Below are 21,327 nucleotides of genomic sequence, written 5' to 3' on the forward strand. Positions count from 1 at the left end.
GACTGAAAAGGAAGATGATGAGAGGGAGGACAAGAAAGTGAGAAGTCGCCTTTTTTCCACACTATAAATAGTCATAGATGGCAGTAGAAGAAAAAGAGTGAAAGGGGAAAGAAGAGGACAGGAAGCAGAAGGAGAAAGGTTGATCGAAAAGAATCAAAAGGAAAGCAAAAGATATTTTACTTCACCTTGAAGTGCACTTCAGTCTCGATTCCTATCTTTGTGTCTCCATCTTTTTCCTCAATCTTCTATTTTAGTTCTGTGGACGGCGAGGCCACTCGGTCAGTCCACTTTGCTCCAGGCTGAAATATTTATACACTTTTTGGATGAATTTTTGAGTTTTTTTGTGATCACGTGACCAGACGAGTCAAAGTTTTGACTAATTAACACTGAGATGCCACCATGAGGGGGACAGTTTCGGTCTTGACTGTCTTAATTAGATCTGAAACAATTAGTCAATTAGTTACTATGTTGATAATCAATGAATTGTTTTATTTTTAAGTGAAATGTCTCCAAAAAAAAAAAATTGCAATTTCATGTCTTCACATGTCTCCCCTGTGATTATTCTAGATGGACCATATTGACCCTTTGGGGGATTTTGATAGATTAAACTATTTGTTTTTGATTAATTGAGAAAATATTGAATTGCAACCCCAGACTTGACAACTATTGGATGGAGTGACATTCAGTCTGACATTCATGTCCCCCTCAGGATGAATTATTATGAATCTGATGCCAAACTTTTCATCCAGCACCATCATCATGTCTAAACCTTAGTTTGTCCAACAGTTTATTTTACGACATAATAATAATTTGTAAACGTTAACACATTAAGATGTTGAACCAAGTAAAGAAATGTACACCTGTCAGTGTTACTATGTTAGCGAAGTAAAACAACTCCTTAGCAAATCTCTTTTCGCTCAAAATGGCAAATTATGCTTTCACCGAGCTACTTCACAGCCTTAACAGGCAGCAAACGGCTCTGATGAGCCAACTGTTATTGTCCAGCATCAAATGCCAAGCTGACACAGTCAGTGACGAGCTGGTTGCCAATGAGCCGAACATTTTTCTCAGGAGTTAGTGGAGACCAAAACAGACTAAATGGGAGTAAATATTGCACTTAAATCAAACAGGGCTGAAGTGGAATGATAATGTTGCTCTGTGGTGGATGTGAAAGCGGACTATTGTTTCCTCTCAGATTTGCCAACTTAATAAGATGATTATGTGTTGATATTGTGTTTTTAGCTTCTTTAAGACTACTGTTCCTCCCTGTGCTGTATGTCTTTGACACTTAGTTCCAAACAAATATTTCCTGTGGGAAAACAAAGAGGTTGAAAGTATTGAAAAGAGACAAAGATATGAGGGCCTTCTTGCTGCTTCCTCTTCCTTTACCTTCTCACCTCGGTTTTTTTTTTTGTTTGTTTGTTTTTTTTGTACTGAGAGCACTTTGTACCCCTCCCCTGCCCTTCCCCTCCCTACTGTTGCTCTATCATCATGAAGGGAGGCCATTGTGGCTCCAGAGCTTCAGACGAGCCGTGTAGATGCATCGAGCTTCCCCGGCACATCATCATATCTGATCTAGATCCAGCTCTCCGCCTCAGGCTCTGGATGAATATGCCAAGCCCACAGCTGTTCCCCTCCATCACTCCCCCAGCCACCTCTCCACCCTTTTCTGCCCCCCTCCTCCCTCTGCCTGCTAATGGGAGACCGTAAGCAAATTAAAAGTATTGATTGCCATTTTGTTAACGTGCCGCGTTTGTTTTTCCCGTCTCTCCTGCCACCTTTTTACAGACGGGCACACGAGGGAGTCTCATCTTTCCTCTCTGAAATGATTCTCTTGCTGAATTAAGAATCCACCAACCTCCTTCTCGCTCCGTGCCAAGTCTCCGCTCTCTCGCCATCTATCACACTCCCTCTCACACTCACTCTGTCTTTTCTCCTCAGCCACAACACTAAGACAACATCGTGGCTGGACCCGAGGCTCGCCAAGAAGGCAAAGCCGCCCGAGGAATGCAAAGAGGACGGTGAGTACTGCGTCTCCATCTTCTATTTCTTTTTTTTCTTTTTTTTTTTTCCTCTGTCATGCTTTTCTGCCTTTCACTTTCGTTGATGTTAATCGATACTGTAAGTTGCTCACAGCATTTATTTTACGAGATTTAAAGCTTGCTTGTTGATCGGATGAGATGCACAGCGAGATGATTTCATTGGAGAAATATTTGCTGGATTGTGTATGTGTGTGGCAGCGCTGTTGGTAGGAAGCTCCATGATATGTGTTTAAAACCCAGGACAAGAGAGACTGGAGGTTACAACGACTTCTTTGTGCTCAACCGAGAGAGAGAAGTGTCCTTTACCCGCCCACGCACTCCACAAACACACTACAAATAAACGAAAGGAGGCTGAATGTCGATACATTTGAGCCTTTATAGACAAACATACATGTGTCATCTCGCTCGTTTGCACTCTTCCCCATTCATCATTCATCATAGTTTTTTGAGTGCATGACCAAGAGGAGATGTAGTAACTGAGTTATAGGGAGGGAGCTGGAGGAGCTGAGTGGAATGACCAGATTTAGAGACGGACAGAGACAACAGACGGCAAATGGCAGTCGTTTCTTTGAGTTTGTGCCTGTTCACGGTGGGAGGTTTGGCTTTTTTTATGTTTGTATATTCCTGGAAAAGCACAAAAAAAAGCAATTTTTCTCTCAAATATACATTCAAAACTCAAAGACATGAACACATGCAGACAGAGCGACAGATAAGTGCACTCCTGAGTCAAACTGTTTAGAAATTGTTCTCAGGGTTTGTTTAACGTTTGTGGTGAGGAGGGCAGCAACAAATTGTTGTTTTTGTCATTAATTCGTTTTTTAGTTACACTTTTGTTCTACAACGTGGTCAAAGACCCAAAGGTGATGACGTCAAACTGCTTATTTAGTCTAAACAACAGTCCAAAAGTTTCAGTTTCAAGTTGTATGAAGCAAAGTTGATCCACAACTCCAGAATGAAACGGCTCCACTATTGATTGACATGAAATTCTGCAAAGACATTCATGTTTGCAGCGAGTGACTCTTCATGATTTTGGTGGTTCTCTGACTTTTTTTTTTTTTTTTTTACTGCCACCACAATGAAGTTTGCATTTGTGGTTTTGAGTGCAGTAGTGTCTCAACCACTGTTGGATGAATTGGTGTGAAATTTAGTACACACTTTAATGTCAGTCTCAGAATACATTTTAATAACTTGATGATCCCCTGACCTTTTATTTTGCACCACCGCCAGGTCAGAATTATAATTTGTTCAGCACTTGACCTAAAATGTGCCGAATGCCATAAAAACCTGCAAAACTAATGACCTTCCCATCATCCTCGGCTGTGCTTTGTCTTTGTTTAGTGCTCATTAGCATGCTAACAGGAGCTATTGAGCACCTTGTAGCCGATGTGCGAGGGCTCCAGTGAGAAGAGGACAGCGGTTTAGATTAAAAAAAAAAAGAAATGTTTTAAACTGTGTACTTTCTGTGTTGAATGGGTGGTTGAAAAATCATTTAATTAATAGTGACTATTCATGTCTGTGTTTTCTGTCACATTAGTTTAATGTTGTTGTAAAGCACATTGAGTTGACCTGCATGAAATGTGCGAGACAAATAAAGTGTACCGTACGAACGCCTGCAAATTACCAGCAACAACAAACCCCTGTTAAACATCAGCATGTTTAGTATTCAACAGTATTAATCAGAAAGCAGTCAAAGTCAAACCTGTGGAAGACGGCTAATATTGCCAGAACTCCTGTACACGTTTGCTGCTATGAGCAGATTAAACGATTGTTATTTGCAGATACTACTTGACCCCAGCGAGGTGGAGTGAAAAAGCAACTTCTCCTAAAACATTTGCTCTGTGTTTGGTGGCAATAAAACATTGGGACGGGGGCGATTGACACCTATTTCCTGTTTTATCCTTACAAAAAAAAAAAAAAATTTGAGCATCGAACGCCCATGTCGTCGCTGAAACTCCCTTTTCTCTCTCAATCATCAGACATTAAAGGGAGAAAGATCTCCAAGATGATGAAATGACACAGAAACAAAGACAGAGGCGCCTGTGAGGAATTAGTCAAAATGTGATTGCGCTTTTATCTTCAGCACTTCCAATCCTTTTTATCCACCAAGGACACTCCACAAGAGGAGATGTGCTGATATTTGTGAGGATTGCTATTGATCTTGTTGGATGTCTCATCCAGTTAGTTGGTCCCAGCTTGACAAATCAAAGTGAGGCAGGAGAGGCCGCTGTGGAGCAACATGGTGGCGGCAGGTCTGTAAAGGGGTAAACACATGATTTTAATGAGGTCTGACTGATCCAGTCGCTCAAGTTGGACCGACTTTGTTTCAGTCTGGTGTTTTCGAATGATAAAAAGCATTCATTTTAAAGTTGGGGGATTTTATTCACTGGTTTTTTTTTTTTTTTTTGGTCAGATATTGACATTTTTGGGACTTTTTTGTGAAAATGACTGCAAATATAAAGGCTAAATTTCTAGCATCCCAGCAGCATTGGTTTGCAGGGAGGAACTTCTGATTGATCGGTTAATCCACCACCTAGTTTAACACTTGACATGTCCCCATGTTGCTTTTAAACATTCTACATTCTGGTCTTGAGAGTCTGAATCAGTACCTGTATTCAGTAGTCTGAATACCTCTCTGGTAGTCTTTTGACTTTTTTCTTGAGTCCAGAGCCTCCAGGACATTGATATTTGTGGTTTTGTGAAATTTGACACATTAATATTCACACTAGGATGAATTTTATACATTTTTGGTGATCCCGCATATGTTTAAAGTAAATTATCATTTATTTTTCAAAGTATTTTGGTTTATGAGGCTAAACTAAGGCAGGAAGCATGATGTTTAAAAAGCATCAACATTTTAGCAGCCTCATTGAGCTGCTTTGGCTCTGTTTTGTTTTTTTTTATTGGATTTTGTGTTCTTCTCTGTATTTACTCAGTTTTTCAGATGTGCTTTGTTTTGACATCCAGGACTAAAAGATCGGTGTCTGTTAGGGATAATATATAAATGGGGTGTCTCGTCTTCGTTTTTTTGTTTTAGTAACTTAAACTCTGTTTCCTGCTTAAGGGTTCTGTGTACGCAAGCTGTAAGAGATGTGTGTTGTTCACCCCTGAGAGCTGAGCTCAGTTGGGGAGAGAAAAGCTGCCTCTGTAAATTTGGTATCGATTGGTGGAAAGGTGTGTGTGTGTGTGTGTGTGTGTGTGTGTGTGTGTGTGTGTGTGTGTGTGTGTGTGTGTGTGTGTGTGTGTGTGTCCATGTTTGAACCTGAGCCATGCTCTGATAAGCACTAACAGGATCGCAGGGTGGAGTCTGTGAGGTGTGACGAGACAACAGGCCGAGAGGAGGAGTAAGAGGAAGCCATTATTAAGTGGGACACGCACAGTAAAGACCAGTTATAGAAGAAGTATTTAGATCCCATACTAAAGCAGAAGTGGCAGTACCACAGTGGAAAAATCACTTCATCACAGCCTGGATACCTGAAGTATTTTCAGCAGACACTAAAGTAGGACAGCTCTGGTTGATTGTGACTTGTTTTCATAGCTGTGGGCATCATTCTGCAGGTTAATTACCATCTGCCCATTAAGATTTAACAATTGGCCAGTAGTGCAAGAAATTAGAGGCCAGACCTTCAGACCGATTTTGAACAAGCCAACACTTTATTCAGATTATCTAAACGTCCTTAGTTAAAGTGAGATATTCGACGTCCCTGGTCAGACTCTGGACCGGAGTCGGACCGGTTTCTGGTTCTTTACACTTTCATTTCAGAAGGAATTGCAAAAAAAGCTCATTCCTCTGAGGGACTTGCGGACTTTGTGTGCATGATTTCCTCATTGTATGACCAAATAGTCTTGTTGGTAATGATGATGCTGCAAATCTTTAGAGAAAAACAGACTCGCTGAGTAAATACAGCTTAATTACCTAATTAACCGCCTGCAGCAAGAAGGCAGAGCTGAATCCAGAGGTTTGGTTTTCTTGGTTAACATAACTGAAGGCCTAAACTGCAAAAATAAGCCCCCAAGTTGGAATACATTGGATTCATAATGTATTTACTAAGCATTGATATACTTGATATATTATTGTGTATAAAGATGGACGTAGTGTCCAGGTTTGAAAACTGAAGCCAATACAATGTTTCCCTATTAAAATGTTGAGTAGACATAAAATACCATAAACTGGAAATACTCAAGTACCTCAACAGAGCCGTACTTGAGTACATCTTTTCACCTCTTGTAAAGACAGCTTGTTTTCTCTTATGTTTAAAAGTCAGTTGCAGCTCATACAACCAGATTCTGTCAAAATATGCAGAGAACTGTGCGCTCGCTCATCCCTCCGTGTTCAAAGGAGCGTCGGCTCCAGTGAAGACAGAGCAGTTGACATCACAGGCGCCTTGTAGTTACATAACTCACTCTATATTTCCCTCTCAGTCTTTCTGCCTCCATGTTTCACACCTCCTCTCTCTCTCTCTCTCTCTACCTCCAGCCATCCATCTCCGTCGTCCTGTCTCCTCTTTTTGTTTTGGTAGACAAAGAAGAACTAGGACAGGCTTTTTACAGAACCTCACTGTTTGCTTTAACCCCCCCCCCCCCTCCTCCTCCTCAAAATCCCCCCACCCCCCACCCCATCCCTCCCCCAATCCTGCCAAATATTTGTTGGCTGGGAGAAAAGAAAGCAAGCGGGCCCCACTGTTGTTTCGCTTGATTCTGTTCTTATTCAGCCTCTTTCTCACCTCATGTACGCCAACGCAGGTAGCGAGAATCCCCCTGATAAGTAAATTAAAAAAGCAGACAAAACTGCGAGATGCCGCTCATCACTATTTCGGTATGTTTCATCAGACGTCAATGCATGCCATCTGCAGAAGCAAAGCACCTACAAGACCAAGTTTACAGTATGTGGATGAGCACAGACACAGGGAGGGATTATAGCTCTCATGATGCTCAGGTGTGAAGGATTTTAATCGTATTACAGTGCTTTTTTTCGCCTCTGTGTGTCCCGGCAGACAACACCCGCCTGCACATAGAGAGCGACCAAACCTCGACGAGTAATTACACATTCCGGTCATGTGAGGAGCTTCACGGGCAAAGAGACAAAATTATTATCGTGTCTCGCAGGCGAACCGTGGACTCTCGTCTTGTGCTCTCTCCCGGGGGAAAAGCAGGGCTTGTGTTTTACTCGTTTTTCTTAGCTTTTCCGCAGTCTGCAATATAAAAAAAAAAAAAAAAAAAAAAAAAAAAAAAAAAAGCCATCCTGTGTGTGTGTGTGTGTGCGTGTGCCTATAAAATACTTCATCACTCGTGTCCATATAAGTGTTGCTGGGAAAATGTCATCTCTCCCGTTAGCTCTGTCGTCCTTTTATCCGGCCCAGCGGGATGTCAGAGGATGGATTTTGTGATTTCTTATTTTTGTGTGTGATGCCTTCAGTTTTTTTTTTTAGGGGACACTGAAAGTGGACACACACACACACACACACACATACACACATACACACACACACACACACACACACACGCACGCCATGTAGTGTCGAGTGTGCGTGTGCAGTCCTACAGGTGAGTTATTATAGATGGAGAGACGCAGCGCCCTCCTTCACCTTGAGCCTCCTGCAGCAGTAGAGAGAGGAGTGTTGCAGGGAGGGGTAGGTGAAGCTGTCTGCAGCGTGATTGATGGATGTATTTTCAGAACATCCCCAGCAGAGCTTGCCTGGGGTCTGGAGATTGGAGGCAGGATTCATAAGACCCCATGTGGCAGGTGTGTGTTTGACATGTGGCAGCTGAATTAACTGTCAGCGTGTGTGGTTACCAGCCACAATGTATTTTTCAACTGCACTCAATCCAACTGATGTACTAAGTAGATCTGGGCAGTAAATCGATGCATCAGTGATATCATGTTGTTTTTCCAAGATAGTCAAGAAATGTGTTATAGGATAAATGTTCTTTATGTTGTCTTTTGTTAATAAATCCCATAAAAACACAAAAACTAAACACAGACTGATATAAAAATTATCCACAATTATAACAATCAATTAGGCACACCGCTGTGTCCTCCTTTTAAGATGAACATGGGTACTGTAGTGTAATGAGTAGTAGAATCAGTCCCACATACCCCATCCTGCTGCCAGAACTACTAACTAAAACGACAAAATGTGTTTTAATCCGCAAGTAAAAATAGTCCCTCACGAATGCATTATTTACTCTTGTTGAAGTTGGCTACAAACTACGGCTGTTATAGGAAATACTGAGTTATTTTGAAAGGTGGAACTGTTTATTTGTGAGTTTACTTTCATTTCATCTCATTTTTTTATTCAAATGAAATAATGTAGAACATCACCAGTCCAATATTTTAGGTGACGTCTCTCACTTGAGTGTTCTTTCACTATAAAAAAAAAAAAAAAAGGAACCATAAATTATTCCATTTTTCTCGGCCTCATATATTATTAATCCTCATTACAATTTTTTTTCTTTTAAATGTTTGCTAAAGCACCAGCGGTGATCCCTAGATCATATAATTGTATATTTATATCCCCAGTACTAATTCACATCTATTAGTTTATCTGCAACTGCTTTCTCAATTAAATAGTCAGAGAATGGTGTACTGTTTGAACGATATATTTGATTATGTATCTCTGTGATTATACATAAGTTAAGCTGCAGTTTAAAACCATGGTCATATAAATAAATATATAAAAGTTATTTTTTGAAACACAGTAAATATATTTGCCCTGAAACAAAGTTAAAAATATGTATTAAACTATGTACAGCTAAGCTGTAATTTCTTTTTACAATATTTCACTGATATTACCATTTATTTACATTTTTGTTTGTCTGAATGGGCTCTTATTGGGTTATAAATTAGTTGAATCTCATTAACCTTAATTTGATGTAATTGACAGCTTCCTGGAGGTTATTATGAAACACGCTACTTTCCATAATTATCCCCCACGTCACAAAAGGGTCTCTCAGAACAGCACTGTCTGGGGACGAGGAGAGGGTTTTGTACAGTGATGCTGCAGGTGGGAAGTAAAAGAGGAGAAAGCGTGCATGTTCATGCGTGAAGCTGCACACAATGTTTTTCGCAAAGCCAAACACACCAGAACTTTGGAGGCGAAAGAGGAGAGACGAAGTGCCAGGTCAGTTCAGTACGTGTCCTCCCGTCCCTGGAACATCGAGATAAGCTACAAGCTTGTGGATTCAGTTTTTTTTTTCTTTCATTTTCACGATTGTCTGCTCGCTGTGAGTCTGAGACCAGTGAGAGTTTTGCGGTCGAAGGCATGCGAGGACGTCGATTTCTCCGCACCGCACAGGTGCATTCAGCAGCAAAACGAGCTGTGGGAGAAAAAAAAACACAGTAGCTCGTTGAAACAGGGAATAATAAACCGGAGGAGAACGCTGGTGCCAGCAAGTGACACAATTAACTGATTTGTTGTGAGAGCCTTGGCTGTTGCTTTGACTTTTCCCGTCACAGTGGAGATGTATTGGGTTATTAATCATCTTTTAAAAGACTATAATCCAGAATCTTTGCCATGGGGCAAAAAATTGTACATGTCTGTCGGTCTGTGACGTAAAAATATGACCGTAAATCTTGCATCAATCAGACCCTCTGCAGGTTTATCAGACTCTAAACCAATTCAGTCATGTGATTAGCTGTCAGCTGCTCATATGACAGAGCTTATGCACTTGTCCTCGGGGAAACGTTGCATGTTGACTTCATAGTTACACTAAAATATGCACATACTGAGCATGTGTACCTCATGTTAAGTCAAACACTTTGCTGGAGCTGTTTTGGAGTCAATACTTGAGTTTTGGCAGGTCTCAGATTTGAATATGTACCGCAAGTTAGTCCCTAATCTTATCAGGTCTCTGAGTGCTCGCAACTAAAATGACACGTTAATGCATATTTTACTTTCAAAGCTGTGTTAACCAGTGTCATATACTGCACTGATAGTGTAGACCCAATAAATAAATATTTAAGGTGTGTATCTGATTGCTGCTCCGTATTTACTTTTTAATTTTTTATATTCTAGCACATCAGAACTCGTGGCTGGAGTGTTTTTGCTTTTAAGTTTTTAGAGAGTCATATCTTATGTATGAAAGTGGAACTTGTGAGAGAGTTGTTGTGAAATCTTTGGCCGTTCTAATTTAGAGGAGCTTTGTTGATAGTCAGCATAAAGTTGCTGAAATGTTCTGAGATTTGAGATCAGATTTCCACAGTGCGACTCCTGCCACACCAACAACCACAACGTATCACAGCATCCAAACACCTGTACGCAGATGCACCTGTATGATGTCATTTTTTTAATAAGTTAGAAAAAACAATGTTAGTACTGTTGCCAAATTTGACTTTTTAAACAAGAGATTAGCTGCAGATGTATGTTTTCTAATAACACAGTCATGCTACTTTTCACCTAACATTACTGAAATATTCTGATTTAATTAACATCCTACAGATCCTATGCTTTTATTGTGACATTGTATTTTTGAATTGAGTTGAAACGGAGGGTGAGGCGAGGGGTGGTCAGTTGGTTGCGATGTGCAACACTTCTTTAATAAATGCATTGTACGTATTCTTAAGGACAAACAAACATGTTTAATACATTTTCTTCCTCAAAATATTTGCAGTGGCAAATTTTCTTCCAGGTTTGAAACCTGCATTGTCTTGAGATCCATGTTTACTTCTGAGTTAATTATATCAATTCATGTTTACTTCCGTAATTTACCTTTCAACAGTTTCCTTTGTTGGCGCATTGCTGTTTGTGTTGGTGCATTATCGCCACACTCCCTGATGAAGAGAAAAGAGTTAGTCAGCAGCTTCCACACACGAGATAATCGTATTCTGCTGTTCCAGCCTCTTTTCCTCCAACTGCCTTTTATTCTCCACCTCACTCCTCTGCCAATGAAACAGAGGATGGTAGATAGCCCCCGTCTTGCAGGTGAGACTTTCTGTGCCAAGTCATGTTTACCCATCAACAAGCCCATCAAGGCTCGCAAAATATTGTATCCCAGAGGGCCAGCGAGCTCCTTCGAAGCACACAGCGTCCCTCTCTACAATTTGGATTGTGCTTTTGATTATGACGGGCAGGATGGTGATTACCAGAACAAAAACTGGAGCATTTTTTATTCTGAATTGAATTATACGTTGATCATCACTTCCTCTGAAAAGGCTGTTCTGTTAATGTCATACAAGGTGGTACCAGAGAAAAATTATAAACTCGGGAGATTCAAAAAGAGCATCATGTGGCACTTGGTTATGTTTTCTGTTTTCACAGCAGAAGAGTAAAAGGACGGCTTTGTGGATATTTCTGAGGTTTCCCCCTCTAAAATTTGTGCTGATCTTCACAGTGGACCGAGAACCCTGGATAATCTCAAAATAAATTGCTTCATTTTTTTTTTTTTTGCAAACACCGCTATTAATCATTGCAAACATGGTGGGAGTTGAATTCACAGGTGGCCTGAGTGTATTAATGTTCAGCTGGGTGAGAGGGCAGCAGGCTTTGTCCCTGCTACAGAAACACATAATACCTATAACTCATACCTTATTTCACTTGGTGAGATTTGATTTGGTTTAATATATACACTGTAGACATTGAGATACTTTGTTTCTGCAATATCCAACATCAGTGTACTTACTTGAGATTTAGACTGCCTTTGAAGGCAGAAAGGAATGACGGGGAAAGAGGCAGCATGTAATGCAGCTGTATTGTTTGTAATGTTATCTCATTGACATCAGCCTCACTGTTTGTTTGCTCCTCTGCAGCCATTTTAGAGCTGCTGTTTCATATTCAGAGCAGTCAGCTGGCGAAACAAGGTGGTTTTTATTCTGAGACATTCACAGGAAATGCAGTGCATTTGTCACTGAGGTTATCTAAATTCTAAAAGCATGTAAAAATCTGCTTTTTTTTTTCTTTTTTTTTGTCAGCAGACCAGTTTTAAAAAATTACAGTGGATAGCTGAACCACCAGCTGTAAGATGAATACTTGGACCTTCAGCTCGGCACCAAGTTGACCAATCCTGCTGAGTCTTGCTCTTTTGTGGAAAAACCTCACAAACCGTCCACAATGGGAAGTCAGGTAGTCGCTCAATACAGGATTTACAAAGGCTCATTATTGACTGACATCTTCATTAAAACAGTGTGAAGTTGTTTGTTTGGCTGCACACCAGACAAAATAGCTACTCAGTGAATGTTTGCTGTTGTATTAAATTGTTAAATCTAACATTGCGCCGCGCAGTTAACGACCGATTCAATCTAAGATTTATTGGAATTTAAAATGTACGGCATTGAAGTCACTTTATGTTAAAGTATATCAAAGTCAGTTATTATACCTTAAAATACACAGTACTGTGCAGAATACAGAATTACCTTCATACAACGTGGAGTACAGAAATAAAAACTCGATGGAATCAATATTTAGTGTGAGCATCCTTTTCTGTTGCAACAGCACCGGTTCTCCTTGGTGCACTTAGTGTTTGTACTGTGGCACTTGGCGGGCAGGTTGTTTGAGGCATTTCAGAGAGCGTTTATTTCAGCTGCCTCGGTGTCCTCCGTCTCCAACTTCCTGGTGAGATCGGGGCTGTGATGGGGCCTCGCCACTGGTTGGACGATTCCTTGTTCCTCTTCCTGTCCGAACCTACCGGCGGGTAGATGCAGGTCAAATGACACGGGTCATGTGACAGAGGTCATTTGATGAAGTATCAAATTGCTTAAGTCCATGAAGAGCGGTCGGGCAGGGTGATTACATGGATAGTTTTCCAAAGCTTATCAATGTGTTTTTTCACGGCTGCGTGAGGCCAAACCGTGACACTGACCCGGTATCCACTAGAGGAGGTGTATTACAAACTCTGGCTGTACATTTGGAGTCAGTGTCACGTTACCCAGTATTTACTGTCTGCCGTCTCTTTATGCTGTTTATTCTCTCTCTGCCCTCCCTGCTTCTGTTGGAGATTTATTCCTGTTAAAAGAGAGGGTTTTTTTCTTCCAGCGGTCGTTCACGGTGGAATTGTTGAATTGTAATTGAGTTCCTCGCGATAATTTTGAAAGGATCATGACATGTTGAGTTCCCCGAGATGATGTATGCTGTGATTTGGAGCTGTTCAAATCAAATTTAATTTAAATGTTTCAGAATTTGGGATCAATGAGATGACTCCATGATGGATAAGAATCAAAACATTAAAGTCCCTTGAACATTTGCACAGAATTGAATATCAGTGAATGAAATCAAATTTTTTTTTGGAAACGAAACTCGGATAATTAAGGGCAGCATTGTAACTTTGTGACAGCTTCTTTGTCCGTGGTGGCATTTCAGAGACTTTCCTGCTTAAGTTAGAGGTTCAGATAATTGAGGTTGGGAGGTAGGGCTGAAACACTGTCACAACAACAGCAAAATAAACTACATACATTTTTTTCAGAAGCGTCTGTATTGTACATTTTATTGGCCTGTGCAGCTAATTGTGTGTCCTTGAATCTGTCTGAAAATCAAACCTTTAGCTGATGGATTCTGTGCCTGTATTGACCGGTAGAAACTTTTATTAATGAATCGAGAGAAGTTTTTCACCGCAGCCTCAGTGCTCGAATGCGGGCTGCATTCAAAGGTGACATGATAAATGAAGCCCTGTGCAGTGCACTATACACAAGGAAAGGACTTTAATTTTTGGTGAGTACAAAAGGCTCGAGGCAGTGAAGATGATTCGGTTCAGCCTGTTTGCTTTTCAAAAGGTGGAAGAAATTAAAGAATGGAAAGAAGAAACGGGGCCTGGCTAAATCCCTGTGGTATCTGAGGGCTGTGTGGTTTGCCACCATGCTCTTACGACCAAAGTAGAAAAAAGCAGAATAAAAAATGCACAAGCTTGCGAGCATGAAACTTCACTTCAGAAAAAGGCGTTTTCGGAGAGACTGAATGTGCGATGAGAGGACACTTTAGGCAGTAAGACATCGAAAGAAGGACAGAGAAGGGGAAGTAAGGTGAAGCAGGCACAGAGAGATGTTATTGAGTGGTACTGTTAGGGTGGGGGGGAAATGTGGGGGAAGATGCCAGGATGCCTCCTGCTGGTCGTAAGAGGCCCTCCACCTGTGACTGCGGGATAGACTTTGTGGCACGACTAGAAATTGTAAACATTTTTCCACTCGCTTCAGGGCTCCATCGTAAGCTGCCACCTGAAAATTCGACACCGGCTTGACATTTCGCTTCCTGGACGCATGCAGCATGGCAGTGATAAGCAGCGCCGGTGTGCGTTATATTTATATATATATATATATATATATATATACACACACACACACACACATACACACATTTTCTCTCTCCTTGTCCGCGGGAGTTAGTTCTCCGTTGCAGGCTGCTGACAAAGAGGTTATAGACGGCACTCGGTGGAGCCAGACAAAGAGAGAGCGCAGAGGAGACAATCATCCTAAGTTCTGAATTCATCAACGCGCACACTGCTCGCTGAAAGAAACTTTTCACTGAAGGTGGATGTGAAACACTGCAGCCATGACACTGCATTAAACAGCTTAAAGAAAGAGTTCTGCTGAATAACGGCCTCAGTAGCCACAAGTAGCACTTACAGGATAATAGTGAATGCTTAACAGAAACAGTGCATTAAAGCACTGACTCAGTAATATCCATTACACTACAATATCTTTATAGGAGCCACCTCAAGCTAGTGCTGTAAGGCTGTGTCAGAAGAACATATTGTGTTATTATTACTGCTTATAAATTCAGCTTCAGCTTTTATAAATTCAGCTTTTCATGTGTCACATAATGAAACTTGTTCTTTTAAAAAGTCTCACTTCACAAGTGGTTGCAGGGAATTAACAAATAAACTTCTGGCCATCCTCTATCAGTAATGACAATATTGTGTTGATCACGTGAAAGAGAATTAGTTTGGGGAACTTCCGTCAGCGCACTACATATTAGTAAATACATCACCTACGAAAATATCTGTTTTCATGCCCTCTGTTTCACACACACACACACACAATAAACACACTGATGGCTTCTCTCCAACTCCGGCTTCGGAGTGAAAAATAAACACTTTCAGCAGTTATTAAGTTCTGCAGCAAGACTGTTGACGGCTGAGAAGTGTCCAGCTTTTCATACTCAATTTATTTCATCATTATAAATACACCATCTGGTGGCCTCGTAGTGCACTGCAGGTCTCCTTTTTTGTCAATATGAATACACATGTGCATTCAAAAAGCAAGTGTAAGTACGCACACTGAGATACAGTCTTTATAATTGTAGAAAGAAGATGAATCCCTTTCATTTGCAAACTTTACAAGTTGCTTAAATGTTGCTGCGTTCTCGTCTCTACTTGTGTTACTTTCATATTATATTTTAGCATTTACTGTTATAAAGTAGTCATTTGTGGCCACAAAGGTTTAAGTGGATATTAGCTTAGCTCAGCTCAGCTCAGCTTTGCGTAAAGACTTAAACTGATTAACACATTTAAAGGAAGCTGATAGCCTTATTTTTTCACTTTAGAGAGGGGAAAGTTGGCTGTTTTCAAAGCCTGTCTTTATGATTGTAAAGTGTCTTGAGATCCCGTTTCGTGTTGATTCTACACTATAAATGGAATTGAATCGAATATGTAAACCAAGCTACACCACCTCCTGGCTTTAGCACCGTACACAAATGTTGAACTATTCCTTGAATTGCTGAGCCTTGACAACACAACAATATGGCTAAAAGGAAGTCCAAACAGGCAAGAAACAGAAGCAATCATCCAAACATAGATTTTACAAACATTCATTACCAACATTTAGTTGGTTTGAATGACCTAGTTGTCTTGTTCACAGGCATCTGATCGCTTGTATTTCTTTCTCTGTCAGACCTCGCTGCAGTTGTTGACGTGTTCCCAGATTTCAGTGCTTGATCCGATGATTATCGTGTTATCGTGACTGACAGAAATGATTGGAAGAATCAAAAAGAGACCCAGGTTGTAATAAAGTGGATTTCCCCCCTCCCCTTAAAGCGTGTGGTGTGTGGAGTCCATCGGCCTCCGTCTGGAAACTGAAAGCGGACGTGTTTCTGGCTTCCTGCAGTTCTTTCTGTGGACGTTTTAATGGAAAAGCTTTTCATGAGAAGACTGCTGAGGTACATGACAGCCCTTTGATCTCTTGTGTGCATATGCAAAATGATAGAGAGGCTCCGTGTTTCTGTGCGGGAAAAGTAAGTAGCATAATTTGTATGTGTGTGTGTGTGTGTGTGTGTGTGTGTGTGTGTGTGTCTATATGTCAGCTAGCAAAGGTGAGAACATGAAACACTCTCTTTCATATTTAATGAGTGGAGATGGGCTAAGGAATGTTGTGGTGTTCACAGGAGGTATTCCCGTGGGCTGTCAACCTGCTGGCAGCACTCTGTTATATCACTCACACCCGTGTGTGTGTGTGTGTGTGTGTGTGTGTGTGTGTGTGTGTGTGTGTGTGTGTGTAGGGCAAGTATGCATTTTAGTGAGTGTGCAGGCAAAAAAAATAGTGCATCCTACTGAAACTTTAATCATTTGTTTTGAGGGGATGGGGGCAGGGGTTCAGAGAAGCAACAACAAGCGCTCCACCAGCGTTGTTGTGGTAATTCTTTCTTTTCTGCACGGCGGAGCTGGGAGGGAGTGGAGTATTGCGCCGCGCTCTCTTCAGTCTAAACTAGGTCAAGGAGTAATATTACATATATGCGATGACCGCGGTACATTACACACTCGGTGAGTCTCCGTCTGTGTGCCCTCGACCAGCCGCGGGGTCCTCAGCAGCCCGAGGTGCTTTCAGCGCTCCCTCCGGCTGCTCCCCTTCCCGAAGAGGGAAGCGTTTTCTCTGCCGTTATCTCGCCTCTCATCCTGATTAACTTTGCATTGTCACCAATCAAAGCCGGTCTGGTTCTGAGCTGGGGACGCACTGGAACACGCCGTGCCCGAGCGTCGCGCCAAAATCAACTCAGATGCTCTTTCTGCAGGAGCCCTCTCGCAGTATGTACCCAACTTAGCTCTGAATGATTCCGCTATTATGCTAAAACACTGACGTGTGTGAATATGCTTTAAATGCTAATTGCTCCCATCCTGGAAAGCAAACGGTGGAAACTCCTTCTAGACATTTTTTTTTTTTTTTTTTTTTTTTAAAGAGCTGTGTTCTGTCAGAGAGCTGCGGGGCAGAGAAAAGACGAGAGGGCAACTCTGAACATCTTGTCCAAAATGACTTCTGACTGTCAGGGTTTGAAGGGAGAAACGCTTTGATCCCTGGGGGAGGGGAAGGGGGGGGGAGGCAGCGTATACTGCGGTACCATCCACACACAGAAAGAGGCTGAGGTAGCAGAAATACCTATGACTTTGCGCTCATGCAATGCCGTTGAAAAGTTAAAGTCCACTTTGTGTGACCAGTTGAAGCTGTTTATTGTATCTGAGCAAGGATGTCGGTTCGTCAGTCGGTCCACGACTTTGGTCCAAAACGAAATGTCTCAACAAGTATTTGATGGATTTTAAACAGGCGTTCATGTTCACCAGAGGACGGATATGACTGTTGGTGACTCACTGACTTTCCTCTGACCTCTAGAAACACCATGGTGCTGTGGTTTAAAGTGATGCTCCTCAACAGTTACTTGATCGATTCTCATGAAACTGGGCACAGATATTCACGCCCCACTCAGGGCCCTGATATATCATGATATTACTGCAGAGCATTATCCCTACTTGACAAATGATTATCATGTCATTCTATAAAATAGTGGTAAATCCAAACCAGATCCTTGTGCGCACGGTTTACGAAACATTCGGAGGATTTCTCACAACTGTTCTCTGGGCTTTTGTGGCAATTTGACGCTTCAGCTGTTGGTTTAAAAAATGGAGATGAAGTATATTCAGTCGATTTATATTCAGTTAGAATGTCAATGTCAGCATACACGTCAGGACATCAGTGATTATCTACAAATATTTTACGGGATTCTGTTCCGAGGGTAGAAGTGAAAAGTGTCTTTTATACTCACGGACTCCGTTTTATGTCATTGTGCAGATAAAACACAGAATTCTGACAGTCGTACTTTGATACGTCGTTCAAACTGTCATCACAAGTGTCGTGTTGTTTGATCGGTCTGTCATTTGTCAGTAACTGACTGTCGTGTGCAATGTATTGTTGGTAACATTGATCCGCATAATATTTTGAGAAAAAGCTGTGAACCACCAGTAGAAACATGGACCAGTTGATGCTGTGAAGGTTCAACACCCTCTGGGGCTGCTCATCTCATGCAAAGTTCCCACATCAAAACACACTATTTACAGCCTGGAGAAGATGCGGGGCATAAATATTTTACTGACTTAAATTCAGCCAGCAGATCTTTCGATATTTGTTGTTATTTTGGAACTTTTTCTTGAAGAGGGGTCCATTTGATGCGCAGCTTTAAAGAACCGATAGCCTCTTTAAATCAATCAATGTGACAAGTTGCTGGGAAAACACAGTTGAGTTTTTATCTCGTGTCGTGTTGCCATCCATTTCTTTTATAAAAGATGAGACTTCAAAATACTCACAAGCCTCAACATACAGCCTGCCGAGAAAGAACAACAATCCCTCCAGTTAATCTGTTATTTTACCATCAAATTCCTGGTAATTACTGACAGTAAAATAAATCTGTAAAATAATTCAGTCACAAAAGATGTTTTCATGCGAGATCAATAACCTGCTGCTGCAAGTTCATTGAATAAACAAGCCTTTCATTATTGCTATCTGGCTGCTGTTGTTTTGTTTTTTTACAGAGCTTCCGTACGGCTGGGAGAAAATCGATGACCCCATTTACGGCAGCTACTATGTCGAGTAAGTTGGGTGCATCTTTAATATGTAATAGCTTGCTTTTGATTTTCAGTGTAGCCCGCTGGTGCTGTATTAATCATATTTACTCAGAGCAGACTGGCAGTGCAGCCGGGAAAAAGTGAGTCCTTGTGTCTGCCTGCTGACGGCGCGCTGTCAGTTTGCGGGGGGGGGGGGGGTTTATCTGGCTCAGCCGTATTTCTGTTACCCACTCATGCTGCATCTGTATGTGTCGATTAGCTCAGCAGCGAGCACTCTGCACGTCCTTTCAACTATATCCACACATGAGTGTTTTCACAGTCACTGCTGCAGTGGTAGGCCCCCTCCATTGAACTGCATGTCCCTGTTCAGGGGTGTCTTTTTATTTTTAATTTTTTTTTGGCTGGATGCTCCACTCTGGGGCGGAGAGGCGGACGCGGCTCTATTTTTAGACAGGCAGGGCGAATTACTTGGCTCGACATTGCTTAAGAAAACCTGCAGAATGACACTTGACCAAACGGCCTTATATACTGTACTGCACTTCCCTCTCAACATGCTCGTATTTGTCTTGTTTTGGTGCCATATAAATATAATAAAAGAAGTTGTCAGACCTTGAAATTATGCAGCTATGTAAAAGTATAGTGAAGCTGTTTTGTAATTAGCACTGTGAAACTGGGGGGGTTCATTAAAAGATAAGGAGGGGAGAGGAAGATGGTATGTGTGTGTGTGTGTGTGTGTGTGTGTGTGTGTGTGTGTGTGTGTGTGTGTGTGCGTGCGTGCGTGCGTGCGCATCAGTGCACAATACACTCAAAGAGTAAGGGAAGTATCTAATGATGACTAATTATTTCACACTGTCAAATTACAGTATTTGTAGTCAGTGACTATCCCCCTCCTTACAACCTAAATTAAGAACAACGTGGGACGTTAAAGGAAATCGCTGTTGCACGTGCAGGTTTCCCTCCAGCCAGAGATTCACATGACTCGGATTATAAAACGGGCTGAATTACGGAAGAAAAACCCAGAATGAGGCGTTTGTTCTTTTCTACACAGCAAAGCCACTCTGCAGTTGTTACATAATGAGGGGACCGGCCATTTAATTAATCATCAAGGCAATAGCTGCTGTAGTGCCAGGTTTATTAGACGTGATCTTTGCCGAGAGGAGGTCTGAGATACGTGTAGCAGAGTAATGTGAAATCTGTTTTTTAATTTCTTTATTTTAATGTTGTCATCGCAGTCATATAAATAGAAGGACCCAGTTTGAGAACCCAGTCCTGGAGGCGAAGAGGAGACTCCAGCAGCAGCAGCAGATGCAAAGCCAGGGTCTGTCCTCACTGCCCCTTCCCACCATCTACAGAGGTAAGACCACCTTGATGATCTCTTGGCTTCTCCCTGAGAAATTTTCTTTTTATTATTAGGCTGCCCACGGAGTCGTACTTTTTAAGTGTCAGTATGTTTTAGGGAGTATTATCGAACTATACTGCAGGTAGAGCAACTTTTTTTCAAATAACAAGTTATGTTGTTAAATCTTTCAGCTTCAGTTCAAAAATGGTGTTTTCATATTCATTATGTGCTCTGAAAGTATCATAATTCCTTTAATTACAGATGCAGGTGCAGGATAAGTGCTATTTAAAAAACAAAACATTTGAATTGAACATTTTTAATTGATACTAAAAATAAAGACGAAGTGAAAAATCGAGATTAAATCAGTCGGTACACCTGCACACAGTGTTTAGCAGGTCGATTGTTTCCAGGCATCTCTAAAAACCCGGTTCCAGGATTCAGCCTGTCTGAGTTGCTCCTGTCTCTTCATGTAATCCTACACTGACTCCGTGATGTTGAGATCAGGGCTCTGTGGGAGCCGTGCCATCTGTTGCAGCGCTCCCAGCTCTTCTTGTGACTGAAGATGGTTTTAATACTCCGGCTGTATTTTTTTTTTTGGGGGGGGGGGGGGCTCGCCGTCACGTTGCAGAAGGAATTTGGGGCAAGTCAGACGCCTTATGGACTTTTGAAACAAGCTGTGACGTAAAAGCTTTTACAGCCGTGAAGGTGTCATCTGAAATATTTCAGGCTTTTTGTGAAAGCTACAGCACACTTACAACACCAATCAATAATATGGAAAATTGTTCACCTTTCAGATTTCATACAGCAAGAGGTCAAAGTGTCAACACCTTAAATATGATTATTTACAGCAGCATTGCAACCAGCAACTCTGCCAAGAGGCTGTAAATAATTTGAGGTAGTGAAATATTCACCACATGAAGGCAGTTTTATCTAGCTGTGGATAAAAACGAAGACACCACGAAGTTGTTCAATCTAGAATACTCTGTGTACGAAAAAAACAAAATGAAACTGATTACACGACCAAACTGACTGACAAAACATGCAGTTAAATTTAGAAAACTTGTAAATTCCAAATAAATGCTATTTGGGGAATTGATCTTCGCATCAAACACTTCAAACACATGACAAACTGGACGTCTCCAATTTCTGTGATCCTCTGAATACTGTGGTATTTCAGGCTGATGTTCAGCCATTAAATTGGTA

General features: G+C 41.4%; 1 protein-coding gene across 10 annotated transcripts in view; it reads left to right on the forward strand.

Moving 5' to 3' along the window:
• Nucleotides 1-21,327, forward strand: part of magi2a (membrane associated guanylate kinase, WW and PDZ domain containing 2a) — a 199,443-nt gene that overhangs the window by 132,395 nt on the left and 45,721 nt on the right. For all 10 annotated transcript variants that reach the window (XM_069164921.1, XM_069164922.1, XM_069164923.1 and 7 more), the window contains 3 exons: nucleotides 1,942-2,021; nucleotides 18,753-18,810; nucleotides 20,018-20,139. In XM_069164921.1, coding sequence (XP_069021022.1) covers nucleotides 1,942-2,021; nucleotides 18,753-18,810; nucleotides 20,018-20,139 — 260 coding nt within the window. The remainder of the gene's footprint in view (nucleotides 1-1,941; nucleotides 2,022-18,752; nucleotides 18,811-20,017; nucleotides 20,140-21,327) is intronic.

The sequence above is a fragment of the Embiotoca jacksoni genome, unplaced genomic scaffold (assembly GCF_022577435.1).
Source record: "Embiotoca jacksoni isolate LCO1_2020_lvr unplaced genomic scaffold, fEmbJac1.0.p SCAF_32, whole genome shotgun sequence".
Classification (NCBI taxonomy): Eukaryota; Metazoa; Chordata; class Actinopteri; family Embiotocidae; genus Embiotoca; species Embiotoca jacksoni.